Source organism: Oncorhynchus keta, chromosome 28 (assembly GCF_023373465.1).
Source record: "Oncorhynchus keta strain PuntledgeMale-10-30-2019 chromosome 28, Oket_V2, whole genome shotgun sequence".
NCBI lineage: Eukaryota > Metazoa > Chordata > Actinopteri > Salmoniformes > Salmonidae > Oncorhynchus > Oncorhynchus keta.
The window spans coordinates 48,074,985-48,088,611 of NC_068448.1; the positions used below are offsets into that span (position 1 = coordinate 48,074,985).

Here is a 13,627-nt window from a genome sequence, read left to right on the forward strand (position 1 = left end):
AACTCCAGCGCACCACAATATTAATTCCGTAGCCTGCATTTGCCTGAATATGATTAATACAAAACCAAAATAGAACGTCAGAAAATTGCTTGTTCCAGCTTTATTATAAAACTCAAGTGCCAACTTTTTCAACATCCGATTCCGCCCCCGTGTGAGCACCTGATAACCCACCAATCCTTGTCTTGGTTCAGATAAAATAACATTAGAATACAAACTATAGCTAAATGAGCGCATTCCTAGATTCTACCGTATTCGCATAACATGCAAGTTTCAAGAGGTACAGTGCACGGACGCATGTTTGAATTGATCTAAGAATGCGAAGAAACGCGCACAAAACATGAAAGAGAATGAATAGCCTACCTTTGTTCAAACTGCGAAGACGAACGTTTATTGGTTCCTTTGTCAGAATGTGATTATTTGTATTTCCATGAAGAATTCAGATAGGTGAGAAAGAGTCATGAGTTCGGGCAATCCTCTTCCATGCAACTTCAGTTCTTACGTTATTTCATTTACATACGAGCTCCACTCTCTCGACTCGAACAGGCACCTACATGAAAACTGAGTCTCTCAAGCGGTAACATCATGAGTCTTCAAAATAACTTTAACTCCACCCATTTCAAAGCTGAATTTACCTGTATGACTGCAATATCTAAAAATGTGTTTCCTTTCCTTTTTTAAGTTAATATAGTGAAAATGTGTTTCCTTTCCTATTTTAAGTTAATATACAGTATATGCAATGTAGGGTCTTAATTTGATCGCCCTGTTAAATGTAAAGTTGTAGTGCATTTGAGGTATAAAAAGATTTCTGAAGTTTCGACTTTGAAATGTCAGACTTAATTTTCCTTTATAAAAAATGCCCATTAATTATAATTCACAGTTCCTGCTGCAGGATTATTTTTCTGTTGTCGCAAACTGGCTCAAATTAAGATCTTACATCTGTAGACAGGCAACGAGCCTCATGTGGTCCTTCTGTGGCTCAGTTGGTAGAGCATGGTGCTTGTAACGCCAGGGTAGTGGGTTTGATTCCCGGGACCACCCATACGTAGAATGTATGCACACATGACTGTAAGTCGCTTTGGATAAAAGCGTCAGCTAAATGGCATATATTATTATATTATTATTATGTTGCTGAAATATATATTAGGCTTCGCTCTCACTCACCCCCCCAATGACACACACACACACACACACCTGTCCCAGTATTGTAACCTTAACCCTAAAATAAAAACAAAGGCAAACTACTAAATAGCGACCAAAACGAAGTGCTCAGATGCATATGATTTCCAGTGGATCAACATTGCTGCTCAGGGGTTGAGTAGAGCTGAAGGATGGGACTAAAAACAAACTAAATATAACTATTGTAAACTATACTGTGTCCGTAAAATGTCAAATGTATATAGTATGTACAGTTAATTCGGAAAGGATTCAGACCCCATGACTTTTTCCACATATTGTTAAATTACAGCCTTATTCTAATGTTTATTCAATAGTCCCCCCTTCAATTTACGCACAATACCCCATCATGACAATGACAAAGCAAAACCAGGTTGTTAGAAATGTTTGCAAATGTATTAAAAATAAAAACCATATCACATTTACATAAGTATTCATTGCCTTTACTCAGTACTTTGTTGAAGCACCTTTGGCAGTGTCGAGTCGTCTTGGGTATGATGCTACAAGCTTGGCACACATGTATTTGGGGAGTTTCTCTCATTCGTCTCTACAGATCCTCTCAAGCTCTGTCTGGTTGGATGGTAAGCGTCGCTGCAAAGCTATTTTCAGGTCCCTCCAGAGATGTTTGATTGGGTTCAAGTCTGGGCTCTGGCTGGGCCAATCAAGGACATTCAGAGACTTGTCCCAAAGCCACTCCTGCGTTGTCTTAGCTGTGTGCTTAGGGTTGTTGTCCTGTTGGAAGGTGAACCTTCACCCCAGTCTGAGGTCCTGAGCGCTCTGGAGCAGGTTTTCATCAAGGAGCTCTCTGTACTTTGCTACATTCATCTTTCCCTCGATCCTGACTAGTCTCCCAGTCCCTGCCACTGAAAAACATCCCCACAACATGCTGCCACCACCATAATTCACCATAGGGATGGTGCAAGGTTTCCTCCAGACGTGACGCTTGGAATTCAGAGTTCAATCTTGGTTTCATCAGACCAGAGAATCTTGTTTCTCATGGTCTGAGAGTCTTTTGGTGCCTTTTGGCCAACTCCAAGCAGACTGCCGTGTGCCTTTTACTGAGGAGTGGCTTCCATCTGGCCACTCTACCATAAAGGCCTGATTGTTGGAGTGCTGCAGAGATGGTTGTCCTTCTGGAAGGTTTCCCATCTCTGCAGAGGAACTTTGGAGCTCTGTCAGCGTGACCATCGGTTTCTTGGGCACCTCCCTGACCAAGGCCCCTTTCTCCTGATTGCTCAGTTTGGCTGGACGGCCAGCTCAAGGAAGAGTCTTGGTGGTTCCAAACTTCTTCCATTTAAGAATGATGGAGGACACTGTGTTCTTGGGGACCTTCAATGCTGCAGAAATATTTTAGTACCCGTCCCAAGATCTGTGTCTTGACAAAATCCTGTCCCGGAGCTCTACGGGCAATTCCTTCAAACTCATGGCTTGTTTGTTTTTTTGCTCTGACATGCACTGTCTACTGTGGGACCTTTTATAGACATGTGTTTGCCTTTCCAAATCATGTCCAATCAATTTAATTTACCACAGGTGGACTCCAATCAAGTTGTAGAAACATCTCAAGGATGATACATTTAAACAGGATGCACCTGAGCTCAATTTCGAGTCTCGTAGCAAAGGGTCTGAATAGCTATGTAAATAAGGTATTTCTGTTTTTAATATTTCATAAATTTGCTAACACTTCTTAAAACCTGTTTTCCCTTTGTCATTATGGGATATTGTGTGTAGATCGATGAGGAATGTATTTAATACATTTTAGAATAAGGCTGTAACGTAACAAGCCAAGGGGTCTGAATATTTCCCGAATGCACTGTATAAGCTGGAAGTAGAAGCCCAAGAGTTGTTGTCCATTAGTTTACTCCAATTAGGGGAGGGATGGTAGAGTTAGGGGAAAATAATAAAGGAAAATATATTTAAAAATATATACAGTATATATATTATCTATACAGTACCAGTCAAACGTTTGGAGAAGCTTACTCATTCAAGGGTTTTTCTTGATATGTATTATTTTCTACATTGTAGAATTATAGTGAAGAAAAACTATGAAATAACACATATGGAATCATGTAGTAACCAAAAAAGTGTTAAACAAATCCACATTTATTTTCTATTTGAATTTCGTCAAATTAGCCACCCTGTGCCTTGATGACAGCTTGGCATTCTCTCAAACAGCTTCATGAGTTAGTCACCTGGAATTCATTTCAGTTTACAGGTGTGCTTTAAAAAAAGTTAATTTGTGGAATTTCTTTCCTTCTTAATGTGTTTGGGTCAATCAGTTGTGTTTTGACAAGGTAGGGGTGGTATACAGAAGATAGCCCTATTTGGTAAAAGACCAAGTCCATATTATGGCAAGAACAGCTCCCGAGTGACGCAGCGTACTAAGGCACTGCATCTCAGTGCTTGAGGTGTCACTACTGGTTCGATTCCATGCTGTATCACAACTGGCCGTGACTGGAAGTCCCATAGGGTGGCACACAATTGGTCCAGCATCGCCTGGGTCAGGGTTTGGCCGGGGTAGGCTGTCATTGTAAATAAGAATTTGCTCTCTACTGACTTTCCTAGTTAAATAAAGGTTTAATAGAAAAAGAAAAGAGAAATGACAGTCCATCATTACTTTAAGACATGAAGGTCAGTCAATCCAGAACATTTCAAGAACTTTAAAAATGTATTTGTGCAGTCGCAAAAACCATCAAGCGTTATGATGAAACTGGCTCTCATGAGGACCGCCACAGAAAAGGAAGACCCAGAGTTACCTCTGCTGCAGAGGATAAGTTCATTAGAGTAACCAGCCTCAGAAATGGCAGCCCAAACAAATGCTTCACAGAGTTCAAGTAACAGACACATCTCAACATCAACTGTTCAGAGGAGACTGCGTGAATCAGGCCTTCATGGTCGAATTGCTGCAAAGCAACCACTATCAAGGGACACCAATAATAAGAAAAGACTTGCTTGGGCCAAGAAACTGTAGATCAATGGACATTAGACCGGTGGAAATTTGTCCTTTGGTCTGATGAGTCCAAATTTGCGATTTATGGTTGCAGACGCCGTGTCTTTGTGAGATGCAGAGGAGGTGAACGGATGATCTCTGCATGTGTTTCCAACCGTGAAGCATGGAGGAGATGGTGTGGGGGTGCTTTGCTGGTGACTGTCAGGGATTTATTTATAATTCAAGGCACACTTAACCAGCATGTCTACCACAGCATTCTGCAGCGATACACCATCCCATCTGGTTTGCACTTAGTGGGACTATCATTTGTTTTTCAAGAGGACAATGACCTAACACACCTCCAGGCTGTGTAAGGGCTATTTGACCAAGAAGGAAAGTGACGGAGTGCTGCATCAAATGACCTGGCCTTCACAATCACCCTCAACCCAATTGAGATGGTTTGGGATGAGTTGAAGCTCAGAGAGAAGGAAATGCAGTCAACAAGTGCTCAGCATATGTGGGAACAACTTCAAGACAGTTGGAAAAGTATTCCAGGTGATGCTGGTTGAGAGAGCCAAGAGTGTGCAAAGCTGTCATCAAAGCAAAGGGTGGCTACTTTGAATAATCTAAAATATACACACACACATACACGCACAGCCAGTACACCCTTATGACTTAGTGCCCGGCTCACATTTATCTCTATTGTTTTGACTATAAAGCCAGGTGACCATGCCCTTTTGTCTCATCTGAACCACAAACAGAGAGGCCAGGTGAACCAAAGGTCTGAGGTTCTACTGCTCCTTCTCCCAAACCTTCTTCTGCTCGACCAAGTTGCCCCAAGGGTGATACGGCAACATACATTCTTCATTGTCTAAAGCAGGGATGTGTAACGTTCTTCGTCGAGCAAAAGAGAGGAGGACCAATGCGCAGCGTGGTAAGTGTTCATATTTTAAATATTTGAATGAACACTGAATACAAAACAATAAACAACCAACGAACAGTCCTGTAAGGTACAACACTAAACAGAAAATAAACACCCACAACTCAAAAGTGAAACCAGGCTACCTAAGTATGTTTCTCAATCAGGGACAACGGTTCGCAGCTGCCTCCGATTGAGAACCATACAATGCGGAAACACAGAAATCCCAAATGATAGAAAAAAACAAACATAGACAACCCACCCAACTCACGTCCTGACCCTACTAAAACAAAGACATAATAACAGAACTAAGGTCAGAACGTGACAGGATGTCAAACTGCATTCGGTCATCACTGAGGTCTGGAGGGCCGCACTTAAAATGTTATATATATTTGCTCGCCGTGAAATGTGCAAAACATTTTCCTCTATCCACCGCGTTTGGAATTTTTGATACTATGCAGTGCCTTGCCAAAGTATTCAGACACCTTGGATTTCTTCACATTTCAATACAAAGTGGGATTCAAATTGAGTCCATACATGTTAGAAACACCTTTGGTAGCGATTACAGCTTTAAGTCTTCTTGGGTAAGTCTCTTAAGAGCTTTGCACACATGGATTGTGTAATAGTTGCCTACTATTCTTTTAAAAACTCTATAAGCTCTGTCAAGATGTTGGGGATCATAGCTAGACAGCAAATTTCAAGTATTGCCATAGTATTTCAAGCAGATGTATTTTTTTAAGTAACTTGGTAAGGAACATCCACTGTCTTCTTGGTAAGCAACTTCAGTGTAGGTTTGGCCTTGTGTTTATTGTCCGGCTGAAGGGTGAATTCCTCTGCCAGTGTCTGGTGTAAAAGCACACTGATTTTGGTTTTGCTCTAGGATTTTACCTGTGCTTAGCCCTATTCCGTTTCTTTTTTATCCCGAAAAACTCCCCAGTATGTGCCGATGTCAAGCATACCCATAACATGGTGTTTGAAAATTAGGAGGCAGTTACTCAGTTATGTGTTGTGTTGGATTTGCTCCAAACATAGGGCTTTGCATTTAGGCCAAAAAGCACATTCCTTTGCCATGTTATTCTTTTTCAGTATTACTTTAGTGTCTTGTTGCATACAAGATGCATGGTTTGGAATGTCTTTATTCTGTATATTATTGTTCTTCTTTTCACTCTGCCATTTAGGTCATTATATTGTGGAGTGACTACAATGTTGTTGATCCATCCTCAGTTCTTTCCCATCCCAACCATTGGACTCTGTAGCTGTTTTAAAGTCACCAATGGCCGCATGGTAACGTTCATTCCTGTCCTGCAACTCCGTCCAGAAGGATAATTGTATCTTTGAGGTGTCTGGGTGGTTGAATCCATAACGCACAGCATAATTATTGAGACATTCAATGTCTGATTTGATATTGTTACCAATCTACCAATCACTTCCCTTTTTTTATGAGGCTTTCGAAAAGCTCCCTGGTCTTTGTAGCTGAATCTGTGCTTGAAATGAATGCCAACCCCTATTATTTCACACATAGTGAGACCATGTACTTTTTTATGTGATTTGTTAAGCCACATTTTACTCCTGAACTAATTTAGGCTTGCCTAAAAAAAAGGAGTTAAATATTTATGCAATGACTATATTTGAGATATTAACATTTTTACGAATAAAAAAAAAGATCTTCCACTTTGACATTACAGAGTGTTTTGTGTATATTGTTGACTAAAAAAATTACAATTAAATCCCTTTTAATCCCACTTTGCAACACAATAAAATCGGAATACTTTTGCAAGGCTGGGAATTGCCAGGGAGCTCACGATACAAAATTATCACGATACTTAGGTGCTGATACGATACGTATTGCGATTCTCACGAGTCTGTATTGCGATTCAATACTGTGATTTTATTGAGATTCCCATGGTCCAAACATATTGCTCACCATACAGTATGTCTGCAGCAGAGGGACAAGAGTGAGCCATGAGAAATAAAACTACTGGAAACAAATATGGCTCCCTATTTGAAAAGAAGATGGAGAACAAGCTATGCAGGAAAGATACTCAAGTTTTGGTGCAGGTACAGCCAACTAGCGTATAAAATAATGTTGTGATATTGTCTAAACGATACCGTACAATAGATTGCCAAAAATTATATTCTGATATGTAACTGTATCGATATTTCCCCCATCAGTATATATATATATATATATATATATATATATATATACTGTATACACTTTTTATTTTACTCAAACACCCCACAGGCCATATTGAATGAGCTTGCGGGTAAAATGTTGAACCTTTTACTGCAGTGGGCTGAATCAGGGTCCCACAGAGTGTTTCTTGGTAGTCTTAAACAAATCGACTTTGAAACAAAAGTAGTAACCTGACACACATGGTTATGGGCTTAAAAAAGAAGACACCTGTACCATGTCAGATGTAGAATTGAAATGTATTCAGTTTTGAGTTTGCATCCCAATATTACGCTTCTTTTTATTTTTGTATTTTATTTTATTATACATCACAGAAGCCTGAAAATGTGTTTTGTTTCAAAAGAAAAAAGATAATTGACATAAAAAATTGATTGAATTATGGAATTATGACAAATATTAATACTATTCCACCCATGAGTCTAAAGAGTGTGCTTTTGGTCAATGACAGCAGGAAAGGGCTCCCACACCTGGTCTAAAGACTCTCAGTCTGAGTCCCAAAAGGCTACCACACTCTCAGCCGTAGAGAAATGCTTATTGAAATTCTTGATGATCGTGGATTTATCAGTGGTGCCAGTGTTTCCTAGTCTTAGTGCCGTGGGCAACTGGGAGGAGATAATCTGTAAACTCCATGGAGAATAAGTGTCCCATAACCTTTTGGAATTAGTGCAGCAGGATGCAAATTTCTGTTTGAAAAAGCTAACCTTTGCTTTCCTAACTGTGTGTATTGGTTCCCGACTTCCCTGAAAAGTTGCATATCACGGGGACTATTCAATGCTAGTGCAGTACGCCACAGGGTGTTTTTGTGCTGGTCAAGAGCAGTCAAGTCTGGAGTGAACCAAGGGCTATATCTGTTCTTAGCTCTACATTCTTTGAAAGAGGCTTGCTTAATTAAGATGGTGCGGAAAGCACTTTCAAAGAACAACCAGGCATCCTCTACTGATGGGATGAGGTCAATATCCTTCCAGGATACCCGGGCCAGGTCGATTAGAAAGGCCTGCTCACAGAAGTGTTTAAGGGAGCGTTTGACAGTGATGAGGGGTGGTCGCAGGCAATGAGGCAGTGATTGCTGAGATCCTGGTTGAAAACAGCAGAGGTGTATTTAGAGGGCAATATGATATCTATGAGGGTGCCCATGTTTATGGATTTGGGGTTGTACCTGGTAGGTTCCTTGATAATTTGTGTGATATTTGAGGGCACCTAGCTTAGATTGTAGGACAGCCGAGGTGTTAAGCATATCCCAATTTAGGTCACCTCGCAGTACAAACTCTGACGATAGATGGGGGCTATCAATTCACATATGGTGTCCAGGACACAGCTGGGAGCTGAGGGGGGTCTATAACAAGCGGGCATAGACCTGGATAGTATGACAGAACTCTGCAGGCTATCTCTACAGTAGATTGCAATTCCGGCCCCTTTAGCAGTTCTGTCTTGATGGAAAATGTTGTAATTGGGGATGGAAATTTCAGAATTTTTGGTGGCCTTACTAAGCCAGGGTTCAGACACGGCTAGAATATCAGGGTTGGCGGAGTGTGCTAAAGCAGTGGATAAAGCAATCTTAGGGAGGAGGCTTCTGAAGTTAACATGCATGAAACCAAGGCTTTTACGGTTACAGAAGTCAACACATGAGAGCGCCTGGGCAATGGGAGTGGTGCTGGGGGCTGCAGGGCCTGGGTTAACCTCTACATCACCAGAGGAACAGAGTAGGATGAGAGTACGGCTGAAGGCTATAAGAACTGGTTGTCTAGTGCGTTGGGAACAGAGAATAAAAGGAGCAGATTTCTGGGTGTGGCATGATACATTCAGGGCACATACAAGGGTATGGTAGGGTGTGAGTACAGTGGGGGTAAACCTAGGCATTGAGTGATGATGGGAGAGGTTGCACCTCTGGAGGCGCCAGTTAAGCTAGGTGCAGTCTCCGCATGTGTGGGGGACAAGGGAGCTATCTGAGGCATGTTGAGCAGGACTAGGGGCTCTGCAGTAAAATAAAACAATGGGAGCTGCCCTAAACAACAGTATACAAGGTATATTGACATTCGAGAGAGGCATAAAGCAATCACAAGTGTTGATTGGGAGAGCTCAGACAACAACAGGTGAGACAATAACGGGTGAACAGCTAAGACAACAACAACGGGTAAATGGCAATGAATGGGCAGAGAGTTCAGTTAGCTACACACAGGGCCTGAGTTTGAGGTTGGGGCCGACAGATAAACAAAATGAGGCATCAGCTGTGTTGCAGAGTGATCATAGGGTCCAATGAGCAGCAATAGATGAAACAGGGAGCCGTCTAAAGACTCTCAGTCGGAGTCCCAAAGGGCTACCACACCTGGTCTAAAGACTCTCACTCTGTTTTTGTGTGTGAGCAGAGGATTCTGATGTAGAATCTATGGTTATTAAGCGGTCATTATTAATGAATGACCAACATGCAATAAGCAGCTAATGGTAGATGCAAAGTTTGTAGCGTTTGTGAAATATTGAATGTGAACACTGGGGGCCAGTTTCCCAGATAGAGATTAATTGACCATGTTGCTTTGTCCAAGACTAGCTTTAATCTGTGTCCGGGAAACCGACACAGTACAGAGCCTAATGTTCTGCACAAGACAAAATACAAAAGAACAAGAATTTTGGAGCAGACTAAGGAGAAGAAAAAGTGACAACATTATTTATGGAATGGACTTGTGGCAAAACAGGGAGAAATAGTGTTGCATTTGGACTGTCACCTGACCCAAACAAGACAAATACACATCACTTGTAACACCCCAGGTGTAAAAGAGTAGTCTCATATTCATTGATAATTTGGACCAAAGAAATGGATTAACTAGAGAAAGTGTCACAATAGAGCCCAAGTGAAAGACTGGCAGTAAAGGTAGGAAGAGATGAGAGAGGGTGTGCTAGAATAGCAGTGGGTCGGATTCGGTCCCACGCTTTCACTGGTACATGTATTCTGGTGGTGGTGGCTTAGACCGCCAGTAGGAAACGCAAGTAAAAAATAAGTAATGAAATATCTCCACTGTCACTAACCTGTTCGTCACTAACCTGTTCCCGGAGCCTCTCCTGGTGGCCCATGATGGCCGAGGCGTGGTGAGGGTACTTCTGCTTCAGGTGCTCCAGGAAGGCCTCCCTCTTCTTGTCCATGTCCGAGGGCTGCATGGCCAGGATCTCTCGGGAGCTGCGTGCCCCCCCTAACGTGTGCCTGCGGGGGACGTTGCGGCTGCTGTTACTTTTGGGGTCCTGGGCCCGGGTGGGGGTCCCATTCGGGGGGCCCTGCCTCCTGCTCAGGTGCTCGGAGTCCTCCGGGGAGGTCACCTTTAGGTTGCTTTTGGTTTGCTCTGGAGAGAGAGGGAGAGAGGCTGGGTCAACATACGGGTACTGTGGCACTATTCTTACGGTGTGTGGGTGCATGGTTTCTCCTGGGCCAAAAAGGGGCTTAGGAGGTGGGTGTGGCAGTGGGCAGGGAAGTGGCGCCGAAGAATGTACTACGGAAGGAAAAAACAAATGTGTTATTTTTTATACATTTGCTAAATATACATTTTGAAAATGTTGCTTTGTCATTATGGGGCATTGTGTGTAAATTGATGAGGGAAAAATAACTATGTAATATATCTTAGAATAAGGCTGTAACTTAACAAAATGTTGAAAAAGTCAAGGGGTCTGAAAACTTTCCGAACGCACTGTACATACTATATACATTTTATGGACACAGTATAGTTTACAATAGTTATCTTTTGTTTGTTTTTAGTCCCATCCTTCAGCTCTTCTCAACCCCTGAGCAGCAATGTTGATCCACTGGAAATCATATGCATCTGAGCACATAGTTTTAGTAGAGTTTTAGTAGTTTTAGTGGCATCGTTTTGGAAGTAGTTTGCCTTTTGTTTTTATTTTATACAAACTGGGACAGTATTATTTTACTGTTTATTCTCACAGTGTGTGTGTGTGTGTGTGTGTGTGTGTGTGTGTGTGTGTGTGTGTGTGTGTGTGTGTGTGTGTGTGTGTGTGTGTGTGTGTGTGTGTGTGTGCGTGCGTAAGGCGTCCTTAGGTGCATTGACAAACCTTTAGGGCATACACATGACTATAAAACTATAGTCTAAGTCAGAGACCTAACCCTAAACACCAGTGGACCAGCCAGACTGGGAGGGGTTCAAACTGTAGAGGTTCAAACTGTAGATCCCAGTTCCTACATTTAAATATAAAAATGAATTTTATCAAACAAAACTATGCTCCATTTTATCTCTGGGACCCTCAGGATGACAAATCAGAGCAAGATTACTGAATGTAAGTACATTATTTACCTTCAGAGGTAAATGTATCAAACCAGTTGCCATGATAAAATGTTTTTGTTGTTGTGCACTCTCCTCAAACAGTAGCATGGTATTTTTTCACTGTAATCGCCACTGTAAGTTGGACAGTGCAGTTAGATTAGGAAGAATTAAATATTTTTGCCCATATAAGACATGTCTATGTCCTGGGAAATGTTTTTTGTTACTTACAACGTTATGCTAATCACATTCGCACACATTAGCTCAACCGTCCCGCGGGGGCACACTGATCCTGTAGAGGCTCTAGGCCAAAAATGATGTATCCACAGATCAGACCTGGGTTCAATTACTATTTGAAACTAGTCCAAATGCTTTATCTGCACAAATTTGATTGAGCTTCCCCTGGGGCACAAAGGAACTGAAAAATATTTGCACTTTAAGATTAAAGAGACTTTTATTTTCACCATTACACATACGCATATAAAATCTAAATGTAATCCCTGCGTACACCTTACAAACTAAGGAGAGTGATTTTAAATGTGTAATGGACATGTAAATCTGTAAACTTCATACATGAAACATACATACACATACAATACATACTGAAAATGTATGGAGTTGTTCAGTATCACACAACTTTTGTTTTGAAGCTGCTGTTCCATCTGATTCATCTTCACAGGGCTCAAACAGTATCTGCATTTTAAAGGTGTTAGTCTAGTCTGGACTTGTATTTGTCTCTGGCATCTTTTGGCCGATGACAGCATCAGCAGAGAACTAAGCATCCAAGAAAAGTATGAGAAGCATTGTTCTGTTATCTGTTGGGAATTTTCAATAAATCTAATAAATCTAGCCACAGGAAACAACCTTCAAGTTTCATTGCATGAATTATCATAAAACCATAAAGTGGGATATTGATATCTTCCAGGATAGGAAGCATCCAGTACTGCAGACTAGTCCCCAGGTGTGTCCCAAATCACACGCTATTCCCTATATAGTGCCCAACCCTGGTCCAAAGCAGTGCACTATAAAGGAAATAGGATACCATTCAGGATGCACCACCCCCCCCCCAATCTCATCACATAGTCATGTTGTTGCTTATTTCAGTGATCGGGAACTCCAGATTTCATGTGACAGAAACAATATCAGTGATGAAAACATCAAACTGAAGCAGCTGTTCACTTTAAACTCTCCCCACTTTCAAAAGCCTGGGCAAATATTCAAAATATGTCTAGGAGAGTGACAGAACGTTATCCAGAGAAATGGGAAATGGAATCATAATATATGCCATTTAGCATGCATATTATTATTAAATATATTTATAGGAAAAGCTAATGAGGGGTAGTAGGAGAAAGGAGGAGACATTGATACCGTCTGCTGTTTTGTCTGTCTCAGACAGTCTAAAAAAAAAAAAAAAAAAATTAATATGAGACAAATTAAGAGGAGATAGGAGGAGACAGGCTGGGTTCATATATGTATCCACAGATCAGACCTGGGGAGATGCTTTAGGATATGCCTGGGGGGGACAAAATAGGACACAGGATATAGGATGGACAGGATATAGGAGACAGGATATAGGGGACAGTAGGATATAGGAGACAGGATATAGGAGACAGGATGACTATATTGAACTAGAGGATGAGAGGAGTGAAGAGGGAGGGATGACTGTATTGAACAAGAGGATGAGAGGAGTGTAGAGGGGATGAAGAGTGAGGTTGAACTTAAAGCTCAGATAAACCAACCTGAATCATCACAGTGAACAGAAGTCACTGAATACAGACATCCGTCAAAGTCAATATTTTCAGGAGGAAATGTTGTTCCTTCCAGTAGCACATTAGGATGTTTAAAGAACAGCGGCCATCTTGACTTGGAATAACACCATTTTCTAAAGAGATGTCCTGTCTTCCTCTCAACTGTGAACTTTGATACATCATGAACTTCCAGGAAAAACAGAAACCACATGTCTAGTTAAAACCATAAATATTGAAAACCATTCAACTTCATTGTAACACATCAACATACTGTTAACTACCCAATATATCAACATGATATTCAATCATAAAGAGGCATCCCGGGATCTTAAACCCTTACAAATTCGTAACATATTGTACAAATTGAATTCGTAAAATATCATACGAATTGCAATTTTTTTAAAAATGCATTGC

General features: G+C 41.2%; 1 protein-coding gene across 14 annotated transcripts in view; it reads right to left on the reverse strand.

Annotated features, from left to right (window-relative positions):
- LOC118361142 (sickle tail protein homolog) overlaps nt 1-13,627 on the reverse strand; it is a 241,670-nt gene that overhangs the window by 65,298 nt on the left and 162,745 nt on the right. For 11 of the 14 annotated variants that reach the window (XM_052483205.1, XM_052483201.1, XM_052483209.1 and 8 more), the window contains exon 2: nt 10,231-10,538. In XM_052483205.1, coding sequence (XP_052339165.1) covers nt 10,231-10,538 — 308 coding nt within the window. Of the gene's footprint in view, nt 1-360; nt 577-10,230; nt 10,539-13,627 lie in introns of those variants that run through there. The other 3 variants (XM_052483198.1, XM_052483200.1, XM_052483210.1) reach the window with 2 other exon arrangements.